Genomic DNA, 22009 nt, shown 5'->3' with positions numbered 1-22009 from the left:
ATTTGAAAATTTACCAGCGCGAATCTTTCGTGATTCGTGATCCCACTCCGAACTCCCAAACTGACTCAAATGATTCGCGAACCCGCTACGAACTCCCGAACCGATTCAAATGATGATCCCGCTCTGAACTTCAGAACTGATTCAAATAATTTGCGATCCCCAAACTGACTCAAATGATTCGCGAACCCGCTTTGAACTCCCGATCTGACTCAAATGATTTGCGATCCCCAAACTGACTCAAATGATTCGCGATCCCGCTACAAACTCCCGATCTGACTCAAATGATTTGCGATCCCCAAACTGACTCAAATGATTCGCGATCCCGCTACGAACTCCCAAACTGACTCAAATGATTCGCGATCCCCCTACGAACTCCCGAACTGATTCAAATGATTCGCGATCCCCATAACTGACTCAAATGATTCGCGATACCGCTACGAACTCCCGAACTGATTCAAATGATTTGCGATCCTGCTACGAACTCCCGAACTGATTCAAATGATTCGCGATCCCCAAACTGACTCAATAGCAGCAGCAGGCCAGTGCCGCACGATTCTGGTGTGTAAAGACGTTGATAAAGACCGTCACCATAGACTGTATAAAAACACAGAAAACGCAAAGCAGCCGCCAGGCTCACTACAAGCAACCAGTGTGTCACAGGCCTGAGACTCAGGAGGAAAAGGTAAAAATTGATTATCTATCAATAAATGAGGCTTTAATGAAAGCACAGACTTTGAGATGATATATAACTAAAGTTACAGTGGTGTAACGTTAATCTAGTACGTGATACTCACTTTTAAAAAGCGTGAGGATACGAATTCACCCGTTTGTGTTTTAAAAGTGAGAGGGATTGAATCGCGGAAATGGAACTTGCTGTATAAAGCAGAAAGTCACGTGATTCGTCCATTTTTGAATGAATTAATCAAAAGTAGAGCATTTAATCAAATCTCGATATGGATTAGTGTCTGCAATATTAAAGGTGTTCAGTACCGTGGATCCCTACACACAGAGTACGCAATCTGCCTAGGGCACCATCCCAGTTTCTCCAAAAAAAAAAAAAAGAAAAATTCCTCCATTCTCCCATCCGCGCTCGCGACCGCTCGCACCTCATGTTTGCTGCTGAATGTTCATGATTGATGGATGAACATCTATGCCCGGGTAGAGTACATCAGCAATCCAGCGAAGAGAAAAGAAAACTAAAAGTTAAAAAAAAAAAAAAAAAACAGGCATAAAGTTGGCTTGACGTTGGACGTTTGACGAGTCTCAAATTTAGGGACCGTCTCTAAAGTTACATGCGATATTGGTATACACTTTTCTAACGTCAGTAGCATTTGAGGAGAATGACTTGTAGTCATAAAAACAACTGTGTAATTGTTCATGTAGGTGTCAGCTATGATGTACAATTGAATTAAATGTAAAAATAGCCTGTAAATCATATGTAAATTATGCTACTCTTTCACATGGGCTCAAACGCAAATTTGAAGCTCTGTTCATGTAGGTGTCAGCTATAATGTACAATTGATTTTAATGTAAAAAATAGCCTTTAAATCATATGTAAATTATGCTACTCTTTCATATGGGCTCAAACGCAAATTTGAAGCTCAAGAGGATTTGAGGAGAAAGACTTGCAGTCATAAAACAATTGTAATGTGTTCATTTAGGTGTCAGCTACAATGCACACCTTATACATTTTTTAATATATATTAAAATAAAGTATAAATCATTTAGGTAAAAATGAGGCCCGTTTATCACTTTCAGGCACATTCCTGTGAAAGTTTTTTTTTTTTTTTCAGGTTCCCTTACGAAAATTACCCATGGTTTTAACAATAACACCACAAATCATCGTTCTTGTAGCCATGGCAACTGCAAATTAACCATGGTTTTGGTACTTCAAATAATAATTTACAAAGTATTAATATATCGTAATATATATATATTTTTTGTTGTTGCTATAAAAACAGACATAAGCCATCAATAGCCTTTAAAATGACTTAAAATGCATTATATAAAAAATTAATGAGGCAATAATGATTGGTTAATAATAACACTTTTAAAATACATAATGTAGGCAAATACAAATAAACAATTTATGTACATGTTATTACAAATGCCATGTGATTGCTGTGAATTTGTAATTTCGGTATAACTTTGAATATAGTACTATTGCACAGTATAGTATGCTATACTTCAAGTAGGCTTAATAGCTAATAATAATAGTTAATTAAAAAACACAGAAACTCTGGTTACAACCCACCAAAATAAAAGTTTGGTCTAACTCAAAGAAATTATGTAAGAAATTGCTTAGTAAAATATACTTAAAAAAGATATACTAAAACATTATTTTAAAGGAATATCACACAAGTTTTCATAGAAGTTTTAATTTAAGCTTGCCACAACAATAACACCATATTTTTCAAAAACTATTTCTAAAAGTACATTTGTATTTGTGCCTATAATGCTTATTTATTTATTATTATTGTCAGCTAATAAAACCTATGCTTCAGGGACCATATTCATATAACATCTAAGGTTAAATGTAGCTCTTGACTGGTTGAGTTAGATGGTGATTAACACTAAACAGTAGAAAATCAGTTGAGTCTCACTAGCTGGAAATGTCATTGGCTGTTAAAATCTTGTGTTTCTTATAATAAATTGACATATTGATAACACTGAATCTTTTATAATGCTTTTAATTACATGTCGATGCATACTGTATGCATTAGTGAGTGTGGTGGTGCTTATGGGGTATGTTCACTTATTCCTTATATGAACTGTTTCAAATGCAAGACATTGATTGCATGAGATTAAGTTTGTAAATGATAGCCTGTGCCCTTTTGTAGTGTGCACATATATTTATCATCAAACTCTGACTAAATTCAGTATATATACGTCTCCCATATGTTGCCACCCCTCAAAAATTCCTGCCCCCTTCTCACCACCCCATCAATATTTTTTCTAGATCCGCCCCTGTTTGTGAGATTCTATAATCTCTGTGTAGAGTCAGTGTCCTCTCGTGTACTTGCCTCAGATGGCTGGTAATGCTGTACCGGCTCGGTGTCAATCACGCTTGCTATGCCATTCAGGATACAGGATACATGCGCTTAAGAGCTTCTCAGTTTAGCTTCCCTTTTGGCTAACCCTGTTGAAGTTCCTCCTGCACCCTCGGCAGTCAGGCGTGGTGGAGCGTCAGACGCCAGGTCCAGCACTCGTGTGTATGCCCAAGGTCAGCCCTTGTGCTGGGCTAGGTGCCCGTGTGTAGTGTGTCCCCATTAGGGTGATCCCACACGTGTATTCTTCCACAGTACGGCTTCCATCACAGTAAGCTTGTGTCTTTCACTAGCAGAGATTTCTCTGCCATCTCTGATGTGTAGTGATCTCACCCCAGGCAGGATGAGTCTGACTGAAAGGGAATTTCTCAGTTGCGTATGTAACCCTCGATCCCAGAAGGAGGGAATGGAGACATTACGTTCTGTCACCACAATTGCTGTACCACCGATGTACGGGCGAAGCACACTGTTTCGACTCCTCAACGAAAAACTTAATGTGCGACTGCACATTAAGTTATATACCCTCACTGCGGGGTGGGGTGGGCAATGCAAATCTCACATGCCAACATTCATTGGCTTGTTTTGTTTACACCCGTAGGCGATTCGTCTCTTTAGCGAGATCCCAATTCTTCAGTCACTGATGTAACGTCTCTGTTCCCTCCATCAGGGAATGAGGGTTACATACGTAACCAGACAGTTCTACTGTACATCACTGCAGCTCAGTGTTGCCAAGTCTGAGGACTTCCCTTTGAAAGGGGCTATTTTAATACTGTTGCCGTAGGGTGACCATATGCGCAGTTCATACAGGACACGTCCCAGCCAGGATTTTAATAATGCCTAAAACATCCAGAGCAGTTTGACCAATAACATGCAGGTTTTGTACATAATCGACCAATCGTTGGGCTGCGTGTGAGCAGGTGAGATCTAGAGGGAATGATCAAAGCGATTCAAATATGCACATGTTTGTTTGTTCCATTGACTTGAAGCGTCGCTGCACACAAATCCCCCAAAAAAACAAAGTGCACCACAATGCTTCAAGTTAAATGAACGACAAACGCATGAAAGCAATTCGAAAGCATAAGGAGCCGTCTGCTCTGCTCTTTATAGCTCTCATGAATGTTACACAACGATCAACCTGCACAGTGCAAATAGCCAAAACCTGGATATTTTAGGCAATATTAAAATCCTGACTGGGACGTGTCCAGTATGAATGGTGCATATGATCACCCTATGTTGCCGCGGGTTGGTTTTCATGTCCGTGGGTTTAAGCGACCCCAATTAGATGTTATTTAGCCTCTTGCGAGTTTTACCAGGGAAACCCCACCAAAAACGTATATTTTACCCCACCGCAATGCGATTACCGGGGGATCCTCCTTTAAATGTACAGTAATTGGGCTAGTTTTGAGAAGCAATTGGGTGGGTTTTGTTGTGAAAACCTGGCAACCCTGTTGCATATTGGGGGATTAATGGCTTAAGACAGACTGTCCATTTTTTTTCTCTTCAAATTAAGACATGCCTTTGCATTTGTAAAACTCTAATAAATCTATCGACAAAGTTTTTCCAGTAGCACTCCTTTAAACAGTCTGCTAAAGTGAACCAAGTTAAAAAATAATAATTAATTAATCGGAGACATTACAGGTAGCCTACAGGACAACTTTTGGGATATTTTTAATTATTATTATTTTTTTTGGAGACAATGGGTTTTATGCCCAATATTTACATTATAACATAATAGCTATGATGACACAACATATTTTAATTTAGTGATGCCCAGTGTATGTGTTCTTGGGTGTTTTGTAAGTGATCTTTATATGACAGGTTTTAATATGTGCAAAGGTGAATGGGATTTGAGGGTTATTGCAGATAGACAGAAGATGACCACACCCATCTTCTGAATCACTGAATGCCATTTCAATGCAGATTGCTCTTTCTGCAATCTGAAATGGTAAATGGTAGATGGTAAATGTTCAAATGCAAGGGTAAAACTGCAGACATTGGGTTGAGAGGTATACGCTATTCAGGTTGTCACATTAAAATGTTATTGCATGATGGTTTTCTAGGATGAAACACATTTGTTGTCGACACAGCTGTCACAGTAGACCACAATCGATTTAACATACTAGCACAACAAACTAAATGACTGGAAAATATGTAAATTGTGCAGGAACCTGAACTCTCTAATCTTTTGTTTTCATTTCATGTTGGTTCTTTTAGGGGGGTTGACTTCAATTGGAGCATTACATACAAGCCCAAACTAGTATGAATAAATCAGCCCAAATGCAGGATGATTTCATTTGGCATTCGGTTGAGGTGAAAGCAGATCTAGTAAGTAAGAGGAACATGTTCATTAAATATTTATCTTTATTGATATATTTAAAAACTTATTTAAGAAATCTAAATATAAAATACACAATGAACATATAATTAGCTACATGTTACTGGTATTCAGAAAACAGTATGTTTACATCAAAGTACAGCAGATCTGCTACATCTTTTATACGTTACTACCAGACAGGGTTTTGCAAGTGGATTAAATGGGATATTCTCCCCAAAAATAAAATTACCCAATCGTTTACCCAACCTCACATCATTTCAAATCTGTATGTTTCTTTCTGTCTAAAAAAATATATTGTAAAAGCCAGCTTTTGTTGTTTAGACCTTAGTGTTCTTTAAAATATCTATGTATTTGTGTTACACAGAAGAAAGAAATCCAGGTTTGGAATTACATGAAGTTGGCAAGAAATAGATTTTTTGGATGAACTATCTTTTTAACTTTGTGTTAGATCACATCTAATATTTCTCAAAAGAAAAGCAGTATTTGTTTTTCTAATGCTTTTTGGTACACCAACATATGGGAAGTACTTTTAGCAAAAGCTGAGTTTTCCAACTCTTTTGAGATAGAGGAAAGGATGCACAAACCCTGTCATGAGCCCAATACTCAATGCCCCAGACCAGGACAAAAGAAACCTCTTTAAATCTATAAGATAATAAAGCCCAAGAGAAATAATCATAGGGCCGTACATAAGCACTGCAGATGCCAACACAATCCGAATGATCCGAAAAGCTTTGAGTTTGTCTTGGTTCGTTGCCTCTTTCCTCTTGAAGTCGTCACCAGGTCCAGGTTGCTTCAGAGCCTTCAGGACCATCAAGCAGCTGAAAACTTTGATGCTGAAAAAAACAAGCAGTTCTGGCAAAACCAATTGATGAAGTTCAATGATGTTCAGTGAAACTATAAAACTTGAGATGACTGTCAGAATCCATCCGATGATGGATAACGCAATTCTGTATTTCATGGGTTTGAGCTTCAAGAAGGTCACGGGATAGAGAACCCCTACGTAACGCTCCACACAAGTGCAGCTCTGAAACAAAGGACGGCCGACTAACAGCAGCATACCAGGAAAGTATACGCCAAACTTGCAATTGGTACAGTTAAAGAAATACTGCTGTATGATAAAAACATAAGAAGAGCAGAAGACGACCTCAACGAGTGCCGCATTGAAGATGAAGATTTCGGTCGACTGTCCCTGAATCATCTCTTTCACACTCAGCCACAGGATGTAACAGTTTGCCGGTAGACTGAGAACCATGTTGATGCTGAGAGAGAAGGTAATAAAGTAGTTGGGTATAACATAGCACAAGCTGTAGTTACCTGACAAAATCAATGGTGTGCATGTTGAAGTGTTTGTTTGGTCCCACGTCACCATTTTTTAATCTATAAGAAAACAATAAAAATTGGAGGAAGAGATTGGTATAGAAGAAAATAAGTGTAAACATTTTAAAAAACAAATATGATCTAAAGAATGGTATCTCACAAGAAAGTGTTCTTAGGCTTTTAAACACCAACACGTCCAAAGCACGCTGCCAACCGTGCTTCAATTCAGCCGACTGTAGGTGGAACTGATTGTGGTTTGCTTTAAATGCTGCAGAGCTGATTCATAATTCAGATTTATGACTTATTGAGGAGTTTCAGACATTTTGAGCAGTTTTGCATTGATGCAATATTCAAATTCAAGTTTTTCTAACATGAGAAATGGATGTCAAGCATGCAAATGGACGGCAGTTTATTCCAACCACACTTGCATTTGTAAAGTTGAATAATTTTGTCTGTTCAAAGTAAAAAATTATGAATTTACTGTACATAGATTAGTACAAAACAGATATGGACAAATGTATACATATATATTAGAGGTGGGCATAGATTAATTTTTTTAATCTGGATTAATCTCACTGTGATCTTTAATTAATCTAGATTAAAATGGCTCATTCGAATTCTGCCGAAGGCATTCAGAATATGTGTGTTACCCAAATAAAATTGACAAACAGTAAGTCTTTGAGAAGGGGTTTATCAAGCTAGGTGGTGCATTAGAAAAGGGGCTCATCTCCTGTTTCCGAAATGCATCACAAAGTGCTTGAAAAAGCTGTAAACTAATTCCACATTGCACAAGGGGCAAACAACTTTACGCCCGTTTCACACCAATGTTTAAGTTTTTTTCAAGTTTGTAGGTGTCAAGTTACAGAAACCAAATAATTAGATGTAAAATTGCACTGGATAGTCTTCCATGTAAAAATGAAATATACAATGAAACCTACATTTATTCAGACACCTTCAACATTTCTCACATTATTACAGTTTTGCTATATATATATCAAAAATTATACCTGGTGTCTGAATAATTTTTGGTTTGACTGTTAAAACTACAAAGTAATTCAGTCAAGAGCAGTGAGTGATTTTCTTTCATGTTCTTGGATTATCATTACAGCAGCCAGTAGCTAAATTAGACGCGGTCCCTTTAAGAGACGATGAACGCATCCAATATAATAAACATCACATTTTTCCTAAACTGTTTACTTTCACTTAAGAAATAACTGACAGTTTTTTCGAGGACAATTTCCCAGATGAATATTTTGACATGTTTTGTATGTATTTGTCGGCACGAGCAAAAAGCTCTGCTCTTTTCATCTTTTCCGCGTCTTGTGTTCGGATGCTTTAATGTTTAAATCGACAAGCGGTAAGGCGTAAAAACATGACAAAAAGATAAGCTTTCGTGACGATGCGCAGCAGTGGCCCGTCAACTGTCCTGAGCATCTTTTTAAGCTGGCCTCAGCGAGTCAGTTATATAAAATATCAAGGTGAAAGTCATCATAGCTCGCCTAGCTCCCAACCGAACTTTGATAATAGATTAACGGCGATATTTTTTTGTATCACCCGATAAGAATCTCGCGTTAACGCCGATAACGGCCCACCACTAATATATATATATATATATATATATATATATATATATATATATATATATATATATATATATATATAAATAATATGAAACAGTTGCTTAGAATTTCACTTATTTTATGACAACAACATTTTAGATGGCTGTGAAATTTCACAATCCTAGATCCCAATTTTGATACCACAGCAAACACTACTATCTTAAATAATTTAAACTTCAAATATTTAAGAGAAAATGTTTTTAATCCTCGTGAAAGGTATTCAGTTAAGAGCAGTGAGTTCTTCTATTTTTATATTGTTGTTTGATTGAAATTAATAACACAGAAAACAACAGGTTTATTAGGCTGCTGTCACTTTAAGACCTATTGCACTGGTCCAATATACTTATAAATAAAATTTAATGTAAATAGTGCAAAATATTGCAAAAGAACTCAATTCAATGTTTTGTGCACACAGACAGAAATTTCAGACAGCATGCAATTACAAAATTGAACCGTTTAAAGATGACTGAATGTTTCCGGGCCGTTGGGTAGTCATTATTGTTGGCCCTTACACCAAGATCTTATACTGCCCTGAAAGCATTTTCCCTGTTTCTGTGCTTTCTTCCATGTTGTAATGGTAAGCCCATACTGTTCAGTTTTCATACTAGATTTAGGCATGCTGATTGGTTCTAATTGCACACAGTCATGCCTTCTCATTTCATGATTTTATTATAATTTCATTCATTTACACAGCCCTTGTACAAAATATTCATAACTAATTTTTGCAGCAGAACTTGCATTTAAGGAGATTTCATTTTCAAATTGTGTGCATGTTTTTCATGCTGAAAATTCAAATTGATATCTGACTCCACATGAACTAACAGAATAAGACCTCACAAGCATAAGTAAAAACAGTCCATTTATTCATATATGACAAGATTCTCATAGGTCACAACATTGTGAAGTTTATCGCTGGCAAAATCTATCAGTATCTTCCTTTGTCCTGGCAGCTTTGGTGTGAACTGCACTTTGGCAGCGGCAAACTCTTTAGGACCAACTGTTCCAACCCTGTTTAAAAAAAAAAAAAGTGTTACAGCTATGCAACTTTTTATTTTTAGACTTTTAATAAACAACACCACTCTAAACTGGCAATAATTCATATCATAAGTATCTGAAATGACATTAAACAAAATCTAAAATGTGATCTTTTTAAATGTCATCTCTCATAATCAACAAACAGTATATGCTTTTAAATTGTTTCAAAAGGTTGCTATAATGCTCTATTGCTAAGTAGATGGATGGATGCATAGGGACTTGAGGAAACATGCACAAATTGCTGATTGATTGTGCATAATAAGCTTAAATACGACATGCTATTACTGTTTAGTGATTTTACCTCTTTTTAAGGTAAACACAGCTTTGATTGAAAAAATTATGTTGAATTAAAAACTTATATAGCTAGCTGCTTTTTATGATTAAGTTGTAGTTTCTAACTAATTTTAGAGTAGTCTGCGAGGCTACGATTTCAAAGTAACTTCTCCAACACTGTGTTTCTTATACTGATATGTTGTACTGATGCATTACCACCGCTGAAGTTTTTCATCTGTCTTTCAATCTGATCATGTGATGAGTTGAAATGACACCAGGTATGTCTACAGGAGGAATGAGGGAATGTATTTTCACACCCCGGTCCGGACTGATCGGGTGACTTACTCATGAGTGATGGGTTTGCCGTCGGTCAGGTTGGCACCATGTATAGTGAACACACAGTTCTCCAAGGGCTCCGGAAGTGGATTCTGCAGTGCTAAATCTGCCACCAGGTTCTGGCCCACTTTTGGGACACCCAGGATCTGCGGGGGGACAGAATCACACCTTATTAGAGCCATGAGTCTTCCTTACAGTACATTGATTCATATTAATTATGTATTGGCTGTTTCACCCCAGTGAGCAACCCAAGTTTCTTAAGGGATTTTAAATGCAAACCTAACCAAATTTTTCACAATAACTGTAAGCTAATTTTCTAAAGCCAGCATACTATAAATGTAAATAGTAGAGAGAAGTTGACGTTTACATTGACGATTATTTCAGGGCCATCCAGTATGATGGTCTTCTTTGCTCTGTAGAAATCCCGTGTCTCTGCATCGATGAGTAAAGCCAACAGTTTGATCATCCTGTCTTGAGTTATGGCTTTGCTGTACTCTGCATATTCCAGTCGAAGGGTTACTTTACCCCCTGAACATAAAACATGATTAGACAGTTACCTTTTTGAATATAAACTCTTACTGGCATAGATGGTTCCATGAAGAACCTTTAACATTCATGGAGCTTTCATTCCACAAAAGGTTCTTAAAAATGAACCAAGGTTCTTTTAGATTTTTAAAATGTTCATCACACTAAAATAGTTCTTAAAACCATTAGAAACTGAATGGTTCTTTTGGGAACCAAAAATGGTTATTCTATAGTATTCATTTTATAAAAGACTTTATATGCATGTCCAAAGTTACAGTTATGTTAGTTAAAAACTTAGGGAACCAGGCTCACCTTCAGTCGAAGCCAAATTCATCTCTGTAAACTCGCCCAGTCCACAGGTTTCTCCAAGTTTGCCATTGTAAGACACTGCTTGGGCGTAGAACATAACTCTACAGGACTTCGTGACCATGGTGTTGTTTTTTAACTCTGCGTAGACGTCAAAATCAGAGCCGATCTGCATGTCCGGGGTCACTTTAATTTTGATGTGCAAACCAGGCTCCTCTCCAGCCTGTGCTAGTTTGTTGTGATGATTTGCCTTCTCATAAACCCTTCTCTCTTCTTCAGAACCTGAACAGAAAACAGCGTTTATCATATAGGCGGCAATGAAAAATTTTAATATAGCATATCGGTACCAGAAAATGCTTAATCGTCCTACCCTATGTTTTGGATGATTGTGTCTCTATCTGGCTTTTAAACTAGCCTCACCAATAAGTCATATGCTAATACACCAGCTAGTATAAGCAAACTTGACCCAGCATATAATCTAATATAATATAATATAAGCTGTTGTGTTTTAGGGCCTTATAGAAATAGAGTTTAAGAGGATAGATGCTCCTACAATAACCTAGAATTAAGTGGCTTGTTCTGTGGTATACTTAAAATCAGAGTTTATTTTCCTTTTGGGAATTGAATTTGCATCCAACCTAGATTCTTAACCCTGAATGAATGAAAGGCTCCCTACCCTCTGGATACTTGTAGGTGTGTGTAATGTCCTCTCTTTCATCTCGACCCACTGCTTTGGTGCTGATGGATTTCCCGACCTCCGTAGTGGATCCGCCCATCTTAAACACCCTTCCATCTCTCAGTTTGATGTACTCCACCACATCAGCGTTCACCTCGGCGTACACGAACGGGACGTCATATTTGAAAGTGAGCTCGCCCTCTTTAATGGCTCTCACAGGGGCTGGTCCACAACAGAAGACGCCTGGCAGAAGATGGACAGCAGGACTGAGGTTCTCCTTCATTGACTCTACTTCTCCACTTCTATTAGGCATTGATTATTGGCTCACCTTCACTCCGATGCTGAGGTGTTGGGTCGCTCGATTGCCAACCCTCGTACCCTAGCGTCAGGTCTGGACGTGTCATCCAGTTCTCCACCCAAACATGGAAGTTCCTAATGCAGAACAAGGTATGTTTTTCTTATTTGGATTATATTATTAATAATAAAAGTTCCAAAATGTTTTTTTGCAGCAGTGCTATGATATAACCATTTTGGTTTCCATAAAAAAGAAGAACATATTAATAATCTGAAGAACCTTTTCCCACTATAAGAAACTTATTGTGCATTGAAAAGGTTCGATGGACGCTCTTCATCTAAGGTTTTTCAATAAAACCAAAGATAACCCTAAAAAGTTCACCAATTACTTTTATCTTGTTTAATTTTGGCTGTACAGTGCATACCATATAGAGTCGTTAGCAATGTTCTCATCAAACTCGTTGTAGAAACGCTCCATCACTAGGTCTCCATTGCTGTCACGTGCTGATCCATAGTTGGTGACAACTCTGCATGGGATTCCCAAAGCTCTGGACACTGCAACATCAATCAAACACATAAACAAGATATGGTTTTATCATATCTGAGATAATATGTGAAAATGCATGGGATAAGTTTATATAATTGGGACATGAAAAGGAATGGGCCTTTAAAAAGTAAGCATGATTCCCAAAAAAATGAAGGTTATGAGTCAGGGTTATGATTGTTAACATTTTAAAATTAAAAATAATTTTAAAATGTGTTCATTTAGGTCTAACCACTTAGTTACGAAGGCAACATTAAAAATTTTCATCTACTTTAAGTACAAAAATAATTAAAACTAATATAATAACTATATAGACATATTTATTATTATTTTATACACGATTTCTCGTGTTGAATATTCAGAGTCTTTTAATTTCTGGTCTATATTTAAAATTCCCAAAACGAGAAAACCGACCACAATGGACAAATAAAATGAACAAACCTCCCTATCCTATTGAATTTTCCATGATGTCAAAAAATATCTGTCTGCTAATCAGGTGAATGACTGTTAATTGACTTGTGATAATTATTGCGGAAGTTAATGGGTCACCTGTGCAGGCAACAGCTGCGAATACCCAGCACTGTCCGTAACGCACCGCCCTGCATCCGTCATTACTCCACTGCCGGAGGATGGAGCAGCTGTCCTTCCATACGGTGGGCTTCACGCCGTCCTCATAGTCATCTGACCAGTTACCCACCAGAACGCCTTTATCACCTAGACTGTTGATCTGGACGGTACAAAACAGTTTTACACTCGAAAGCAGCTCTTGCATTTATTTAATGCATGTAAAAAATAATGTTATCATGCTGCTAGACAAATACATAACTAGATTTTTTTTTTAAGTCTCAAATAAACAGAATTTTATAATTTTGCTCAGTCAGTCAAAAACATTTTTAGATTCTAATTTCAACTGAATAAGATTTGAGCTGGTGATAATCAAGCAGAACACTCATAACTTTAAAATGAGTAGAACGTCAGTAATATTTGAGGTCTGTAACTGACCATGGCACTGAGGACTCGGGTCACATAAACGGGGTTCCTCCTCTCAGAACAGTCCAGCGCTGCGTCACTTATATAGTTTGGACTCTCATCTAAAATCTGCAAACAGATGTCCAGTATGCCAGTCTCGAACTGTGGAAACAGAAACCAAACATGTCAGTGAAGCACAGATGCTTTGGGCATTAATACTGTTTGAATGTTTTAATGGGTGCTTGGGTATCTAACAATTATTGTATCAAAAGAAGGCAAATTAATTTATGAATTCGAGTAAGCTTCTGATGAACATGTTGCTACTGTAAAGCAACCCTAGAGATGTTTTGAGTTGTAGTACCTGTCCAAAGGTCCATGGTAAGACTGTGATGCGTTTGGGTATCCCGCGGAAGATCAGCCCGTCCTGACAGAGGACGTATTCCTCCCTCTCAGCATCACTCGCCAGAAACACTGAGTCCTCTGAAACAACCAACACAGACCGAAAATATATTCCATTTTGAACATGTTTTTTGTTCATTTTTATCGAAATTGACTTACAACTGTCAAATGTAAACAGTATTGGCAATGCCACGATTACAAACGTTAGAATCAAGTCAAAGCTAATATTATAATTAAAAAAATGTGTGGTAAGGTTTATAAAGTTCTGATCACTTGCAAAACTTCCTAATATTACATGAGTGAGTAAAAAAAAAAATTATATATAGTACAAAATAAGAATGGTGCTTTTTCAAATGTTATATATCTGTTTCAATGCAAAAATGAAAAATAACAAAAGCATCCAAATGTAAAACATTTTTAAAAATGTTTTAATTGCTTAATTTATTGTCAGAACTTATAATTATTTATAAATAACAAAATATAATTTTGAAAACTTAATCTTTGAATCAGCATCCCAACATTAGTAGAGAAAGAAGTGTTGGATTTTATTCAGCAAATATGATGAGGGTATTCTAATATTATATTATGCATATTGTGCCCAGGATGACAAAAAACATAATAATTTGATAGTTTACACTGAAACAAATATGCAAAAATCCTATTTTAACACTGTTCAGACTGCAAAAAAAAAAAAAAAAAAGTTTATGCATAAAGCCAAAGTCATTTTGATTGTTTGCTCCGGTAAATTTAAAGGGATAGTTCACCCAAAAATGAGGGTGACGCAGAGGAGAAGAATTGAATATAGTTGTTTTTTTTTTTTTCTTTCAGCACATAAATTATTCTCTTAGCTTCATAAAAATTACGTTTTAACAATGTCCTTACTGCCTTTCTGGGCCTTGAACACATCAGTTGTGTTGCTGTCTAAGCAGGGTCAGAAAGCTCTCGGATTTCATCTGAAATATCTCAATTTGTGTTCCAAAGATGAATGAAGGTCTTATGGCTTTGGAAGGACATGAGGGTCAGTAATTAATGACAGAATTTTCATTTTTGGATGAACTATCCCTTTAAGTGCTTCTTTATCGGTCACCGATGACAGAACAGCTTACGTTTGCACCAGGGGTTAAAGAGCAGGACAAACTCTCCCAGACTGACTCCTTCTCCCTGATCCAGGATCAGCTTATAGACTCCGATAGGAGCGTTTGGGTGCGAGCACACGGTCAGAGATACAGTGCTGTCAGACGCCTCTGCTGTGGCACTCCAGCTCGATCTGGAGATGAATCTGCTGAGGCTGAATTTGGCTTTGGTTTGTGCCTCCACTGAGGGGATGGGACCTGAAACCCAACAGAAAGACATGAATGGATGGGCACAAGTATCTCAAATGTGATGTGCATGTTTGGAAGCCTTTACATCATGTTTCTAATAATATACTTGTGAATGATCTGATGACTGTGAGCAGCGTTACTGTCGTTCCTCGTAGCACTGTAAATCCTCCAAATAAAGGAGGAACTTCACTGGCATGGAACGCCTGGAAATATACCAGCCCTGATTTATTTCAAGTATTTTAACAAAGTCATTAACAAGGACTCAGTGCCCTTCATGCATGCTTATTTTATTTATTTAGTTGGGTTTTTTTGGGGGGGGGGCGGGGGGGGGGGGTTGATTTATCATTAACATTATAATTAACATAATTTATACACACACAAATTTAGCATTCTACAAATGTTCAAAATTACATTTTCTTTTAATTATAATAATATTTTAGTAATAAAAATGAAAGATTATAATCATGCTACTTATATCTTCTAAAATGTAATTTATTAAAATAAAATATTTGTTATATTTTTATATTATTTGCTTTATTTACATTATTATAAAATGCATATGCAATATTGTAAATGTTTGTGCTTCTGTCTTTGGATTTATAACCAATACATCACATCTATACATCTTCTTAAATATCATTAAAATAAATTAAATATTTGTTTTTGTTTTCTTTAAATGTATACATGTTGAAAAATCTATTTTGATATAAAAAAAATGTACAATTTAAATGCTGTCTTTTTTTATATAATAATACATTTTCAGTATGTGGCTAGTTCTTTTAAGGTCATCAGTGCAAAAGCTGTTTTTAGTTCATCAGTAGGGACTAATTATTGAAACTTACCAGCTAACCTCTGACCCCTCAACTCCTATTTCCAGACGGATCATGTTAACTTGGTTGTTAACCCTAACCCTAACTGCGTTCATTTGCTTAAAAAGTTAAATCTGTCCAACTTTGTTGCATTGCCAGAGGCTGCTTTTACTGGTGATGTTACTGTAAGCTGCTATGGTTCATATTTGTAAAGTCTGAATAGGATGGAAGTGATTGAGGAACCTGTTTGGGCGATGAAGTTGATACTGTCCCCATTCTGAAAGTGAGTCCCCGGTCGCAGGTGAAGTGTGATGGTGAACGGCTGTCCTCTCCTCACGATCAGTCGGTCCGCACCGTTCTGCAGCGTGTGGTGATCCGTGTTGTTCACCTCACACACCAGATCAATGCGTTCGATCTCCACCACTGAGAAGAGAAGAGACAGAACAAAGACACGCAGTCATTTGTGCTTTAAGCTAATTATACTGCAAAGAATGATGATTCTTCTCAGTATTTCCGTCATGTTTTTCAGGATAAATAACTAAACAGTCTTGAATCTTAAACATAAATTTACTTGAGTAGCAAAATTACTTCATAAATTTTGTTTTCTAAAAAATGTTTTAAAAACTTCATGCTTCATGCCAGAGGGGTCAGAAAAATAACTCAATTCAAATTAATTTTTCCGACCGGCAGATATTTCTTTCTCTTGTTTTAAACATAAAGTCACTTCATTTGGACAGTTTTTCATTTCATACTAATTTTGCTTTTTAAGTAAATGTATCTTAAGATATCTGTACTGGAAAATAAGACAGAATTATTATTATTATTACTAATGATTTTGAAAATTTTGAATGGCAACGCACTTGTTAACACATGCTGCTGTTTAAGCATTTCTATTTTTGGTACATGACCCATAAATTCTTGACCAACATGAGAGGAATTAGAATGAATGGGTTTGCATGCTTTTCATTGCACAGGAACATCATGCACAGCTAGAAATGAATGCAAAAGGCCTCAAAGTCACACTTTAGCAATCTGAGCTGAACATGTGTAGATATTATAAAACGGATAAATACCACAGTCACAAGTGATAGTGCAAGATCAGCAACACAGATGCTATTGTAGAAGGAAAGTACTGAGAACTGAACAGTATATCAGCCTTGAGACAAACATTTGCAATGCAGATATCTGTTTGTTTGGATGCAAATAATCAGTTTTGCATGCTTCAGATATCAGGTTTCTATACATTGAAGACACATATATAAAAGAACTGACCATGCTTTTGCGTTTCCCATAAATATTTTCTTGTGCATTTCCCCAATAAATATGCAAATGCACCACGAAATCACACTTTTATTTGTTTCTTAAGCTGCCGTGAAGGCGATCCTACCTTTGTCCATGGTCTCCGGGGGTAATGCTCAGCGTGTGACTCGTGTTGGGTGACTTCAGCTGGTGTTGGGGTCACTGGAGAGATATTTCGGGCGTAGCGTCCTAATGTTACGGTGGTGTCAGGGGACGCTCTGTAGACTTTGAACCCCGGCTCTTCCATGTCTTCCATGACTGATGGCATTAAATCACATTACAGCATGTCATATTACATGAGTCTATTTCTGACAAACGGTCTCTGTGGGCTTGTAGAAGCACATTAATTATGATCTCTCGTTTTTCAGTTTTAAATGTTCTTTTTTTTTTTTTACACAATGCAAACATCAACATTAGGGAATGTTCCATTTTTGAACATTCTGAGTTGACTTTCATTTGTTCTCTGAGCATTTTTAAACAATTAATTGTATTGTATGATTAAAAATGTTAAATGAACATCAAACTGAAACAATTCCATGAATTATGTATGAATATATTACATTTTTGTACTTTAATGTTTAACGAGTATTATTAAGACCAGATAGCTTTAAACTTTGTTCTGGTATTGCTTGGACTTTTACTGTAATTAAGATACTTTATAATTCATATTATTGTAGAATGTCTCAAATGAATTTCATCAGGTAAGAAGTCAGTCTGGGTGAGTGGATGTTTACTAACTTTATTTACATATATCAGTTTATTCATTCACTAGATGCTGATTGTATCAGTGTTGTGTATGTGTCGTTATTATCAACTAAATCTGATTTTAGTTAACATTAAAATATAAGCTGAAGGACCAACATTATTTAAACTAAAACTGAGAAAAAAAATAGAGCTTAGTAGAAATAATTTAAATATATTTTAAAACAAAAAAACGAATATGATAAACATAAATATGGCAAAAATAAAAACGACAAACTAAAAATACAAGAAATGTTTTTTTTTAAAATACTTTTATAGTACATTAATAATAATAAAATAACACAGGATTGTATTACTGCTAATGCATGTTCATCTGTCTATCTGAATCAAGACACAAAACAGCAACAAGCTGAATAAAATTAAATATAACTTACTTTTAATGTTTAATAAAGTTGAATACAAATAAATATATTTTAAAGCAAAAAAGAAAACACAAAAATGACAAGCACAACAAATTTACAAAAACTTTGACTAAAATGTAAAATATACAAAAATCTAAATAATAAATAATACAATAAATTTAAATGATACTAAAACAACAGAAGATTATGGCTGCTAATGCATATTTATCTTATTGTCAATATTTCTAAAGAAAGACACAAAACAAAGCAAATTATAATGACCTTTTATTTATTATAATTTATTAAAATGCAGTTTCTCTCTCCACTGAGGTCCTGTCATCTGGTATATTAACATACACAAAATTAATTACATGCAATTGAATAATCAAAATTATTATTTTTTCAAGCAACTGTGTATATATTTTCAAAATTCCCAGAACCTCATAAACTATACTGAGGTTTTTAAGGTGGATACATGTATAAAGCACAACATTTCAGTGTTACAGCAGAAAGTATGATAATAGAACCGATTTTTGGTTATTGGTCTGAGTTGTGTTATTAAACATTACATATGCATTGCATCTGATTTAAAAATCAATTTCATGCAAATTAATTGCACAATGAAGCTTTAACAGAATATTTCTGTTGTTATCCAGGAAAGCGTCCTTGTAGGTCCACAGATGTGTCTTTCTCAGATGGTCAGCACCAGAAGTAAAGAACTGGTCCACAGTCTCAGATCTGGTCAATATCATCTTGTTTATGTTCTTTATTATTTCCCACTGCATTTTCTTCAAACAATATCTAAAATCTGTTCTGTTCTGAGTCCTTCTTCATCAGGTGAATCCATCTTACATGAGTTTCCTGTAGATTTACCTGGTTGTTCTGACATCAGTGAACTTCTGGAGAGATGTAAGCATGCCTGTGGAAATGTTGCACCATTAGTATCATTCAGAAAATATGTAATTGATCAGTTGCATATATTTAATGTTTGCACATACTTAATGATCCCATTTATAGAGCAGGTACTAATCAAGTAAAATGTATTTGTACAGTTTTTATTTTACAATATACATTATGCAAAGCTGCTTTACAGAAAATCATGATGTTCATGTTTATAACATCTTAATATCTTCATGCATTATAGTTGCATTTAGCAGATTGGAGCTATGCACCAATATAGTTACATTTTGCAATGATACAAGCAATCAAGCAATTGAGATTTTCTGTATAGTAGCCCATAAAAGGTATACCACCCTACAAGAGTGTATTACATGATTGAGTTGGACATACTTGTATACACAGCTTTATGATTTGTAGCTGTATTAATATAGTGTGTAATGAATCACTGTCTGTAACTCACCTCACAACTAAACTTCTGTTGATGCCTTGGAACGAATCGGCTCTTGAAACTGACCATACAGTAAACACAAAAAAACTTAATTAACATCCATTCTGAATTAATTATTTTCCTTATTGAATATCAGTATACAGCTATGTCTCAAAACCTAGTTTTTGCTCATTTTAAGTGTCAAAATAAACACTTAAAAGTGTATTTTGACATTTTTCTTCCCACTTATAGCCCAAAATCTTCAAATTGACCTGTGCATGTGGATACAAAACAATGTTATTGAGTGCAGTGATCCGCTCTAACACAGTAGATTGTACAGTACGTTATCTTTAAAGTCAGCATGGCTTTGCCTGGAAATGTTGCCTAGAAAGGCAGCTCAGTGGGTTTTGAACGCAGCTGACGTGTGTTTATTTCTCAACCTTGAGAGAGCCGTGAGCATCTGTTTGTGGACCGAGCTTCTTCCTGGACAGAGCAGGTGAGCCGTGGTGAAGATCATGAGCGGGAGACGCCTGACACGCTGAAGAACTGGAGTGAAGCAGTGACGACACAGACGCTCTTCTTCTTGTGGGACAATTATGATCCGCGCAGCTAAATAAACCTGTGTTCTCAGTAGAGGAATCTATAAAGAAAGGACGGGGAGAGAGATTTTAGATTCAGGCCTTTCTTTTATTATACAGAGACTATTCATTTTCCAGTAGGAGTCTTTGCTACCGTATTTTCCTTGAAAAACGCTGGGTGACATGGAGCCCCGCCCAGACGAGGATGATGAGTGGCTGCCTACGGTTGATGTGCTGCTGCCAGAGCCAATCGAATCTGGCCGTGGCAAGGCCACGCCCCTTTGAAGGACAGACACCAAGGGGTTGGGTCTTTTCAATATTCCTACAACTTCTGTCAGAAAAACAGTGAGGGAAAATTCAGGTAATGACTGAAAATGGCTTTACTTTGTCAAATCAAATTAAAGCAGCTAGAAAAGAAGCAATCTTTTCAGGGGCGTAGCAACTATTTTACTGTATGTTCTCACATTTAGACGACAATCATTAGTCTGCATTTGAGCAAGGCTGATTTTTAGGAAGGCTTGTTTCTGACAAAGGATCAATTAAAAAAAAAAAGGTCATTGTGAATTGCAATTCTGCTATTTTTCCTCAGTATTGTGAGAAAAAAAAGTCTTAAATACCTTTTCTTTTCTTCTGTGGCAGAAACAGGCTTCCATAGTTTAGTTTTTGTTTGATTGTTTGTTTGTTGGCTGCAGTGCAAACTAAATGAAATTGTGAAGAGTTACTGTGTAAAACAACATTCTTCCAAATATCTTTTTTGTTCCACAGAAGAACAGAAGCATACAGGTTGGGAATGACATGAGGGTCAGTAAATGACAGAATTATAATTTTTTGGTTATTTCTTTGATCTCTTTAAGATCCAGCAGAAGCTGGGATTGTGTTGAACAAATGCACAAGTGTTAAACGGTAACTATATTATAGCTAGCATTCACTAACTATTATCTGCCTCTCAGCAAATTAGTCGCAGATTAGTTAGCGTATTATCCCAATGTAATTAATATTCATGACCCAAGCCACACCTGGTAAAGTTTGTGTGCCAAGACTCTGACAGAAAATAAACTACCTGATGAAAAAAGACAACAGAAGAGAAGTCATCTTTGATAAAGCTATGCATTTTTAAAAGGTAATTTTCATAATAAATACAGTGGAATAACTAGCATTTCAGAATATTTTTCAACCGTTCCTATGCCCTTGAGTTTACACCATGAGCTCAGATATATGCATGCAAACTGTCCGCCTGTGATTGGCTGATAAATACCTCTTCCTGTGACATCACCATTCACGGCGTGATTGCTAACGGCTGCGTTTCTGGGTTGAATATCGGAAAAAGGTTTCCAACCCATTCCCATGAACATCCTCTCCTGTCTCCTCAGCTCTGAAACACAAACATCTGTAGATCTACACGGACGTACAAGCACAAACAACGCACACAGTAACCTGTAAATGCCTAGTTTGATATATATAAAGTGTTGTATGATGTCCTGACCTCTGCTCTTCAGCGCTTGTTCCCACAGTATGTGCTCCAGGTCTCTGGTCCAGGCCTCTTTGGCGTCCCGTGTCTCTGCCTGCAGGATGTAAGTGTCCTGGGACCGTCTCCTCCTGAACCAGATCTCAAAACTGCGGCCGCTCACCCCGCACGAGTGAGTCATTCCTATCTCACAGGTCTACAGACAAACATTAAGCAAACTTTAATCATAACTATATTTGTAAAAAAGAAAATGAGTATTGGCTGTTTGCAAGATTTGCAAGACTCTGTTGAATGGGCTTGAATCACATGGAAAACACATGAATATAAAATATATATCTAGGCTCAGTTATTATTGCTATTTTATTTATTTATATGTTTGGGAATGCATTTGCAGATATAGTTATTATTTAGAAATTTGTTTTATTATACAG

General features: G+C 36.4%; 2 protein-coding genes and 1 long non-coding RNA gene across 4 annotated transcripts in view; 1 reads left to right on the top strand and 2 right to left on the bottom strand.

Annotated features, from left to right (window-relative positions):
* Positions 1–519: 519 nt before the first annotated feature.
* On the top strand, positions 520–18982 carry LOC128011932 (uncharacterized). The gene is made up of 4 exons (XR_008182674.1): positions 520–682; positions 11557–11657; positions 11779–11916; positions 18865–18982. It is a non-coding gene; the product is annotated as an uncharacterized LOC128011932 (long non-coding RNA).
* On the bottom strand, positions 9161–17321 carry tgm2a (transglutaminase 2, C polypeptide A). The gene is made up of 13 exons (XM_052594726.1): positions 17194–17321; positions 16050–16229; positions 14782–15006; positions 13638–13756; positions 13310–13438; positions 12857–13034; positions 12189–12318; positions 11798–11901; positions 11470–11712; positions 10800–11075; positions 10330–10490; positions 9972–10108; positions 9161–9326 (listed from the first exon to the last, which is right to left on the bottom strand). The coding sequence occupies exons 1-13, from the start codon at positions 17201–17203 to the stop codon at positions 9179–9181; spliced, it is 2040 nt and encodes a 679-aa protein (XP_052450686.1). The 5' UTR covers positions 17204–17321; the 3' UTR covers positions 9161–9178.
* The window catches only part of si:dkey-65j6.2 (pleckstrin homology domain-containing family G member 4B), a 21029-nt gene continuing 17504 nt past the window's right edge, over positions 18485–22009 (bottom strand). The window contains exons 20-25 of one of the 2 annotated variants that reach the window (XM_052594718.1): positions 21597–21774; positions 21369–21485; positions 20268–20444; positions 19976–20175; positions 19569–19617; positions 18485–19127 (exon numbers count right to left, since the gene is read on the bottom strand). In XM_052594718.1, the coding sequence (XP_052450678.1) occupies positions 19576–19617; positions 19976–20175; positions 20268–20444; positions 21369–21485; positions 21597–21774 (714 nt within the window). In that variant the 3' untranslated portion in view covers positions 18485–19127; positions 19569–19575. Of the gene's footprint in view, positions 19128–19568; positions 19618–19975; positions 20176–20267; positions 20445–21129; positions 21174–21368; positions 21486–21596; positions 21775–22009 lie in introns of those variants that run through there. The other variant, XM_052594719.1, reaches the window with a different exon arrangement.

The sequence above is a fragment of the Carassius gibelio genome, chromosome B23, assembly GCF_023724105.1.
Source record: "Carassius gibelio isolate Cgi1373 ecotype wild population from Czech Republic chromosome B23, carGib1.2-hapl.c, whole genome shotgun sequence".
In the NCBI taxonomy this organism is placed as follows: domain Eukaryota; kingdom Metazoa; phylum Chordata; class Actinopteri; order Cypriniformes; family Cyprinidae; genus Carassius; species Carassius gibelio.
The sequence above is the reverse complement of the archived record's forward strand: the minus strand, read 5'-3'. Positions and strand labels throughout refer to the sequence as shown.

Coding starts and splice junctions, on each gene's coding strand:
- tgm2a (XM_052594726.1), bottom strand. Junction 10,491..10,799: donor GAATTTGGCTTCGACTGAAG/GTGAGCCTGGTT, acceptor TTTTATGTTCAG/GGGGTAAAGTAACCCTTCGA. Junction 9,327..9,971: donor GGCAAACCCATCACTCATGA/GTAAGTCACCCG, acceptor TTTTTTAAACAG/GGTTGGAACAGTTGGTCCTA.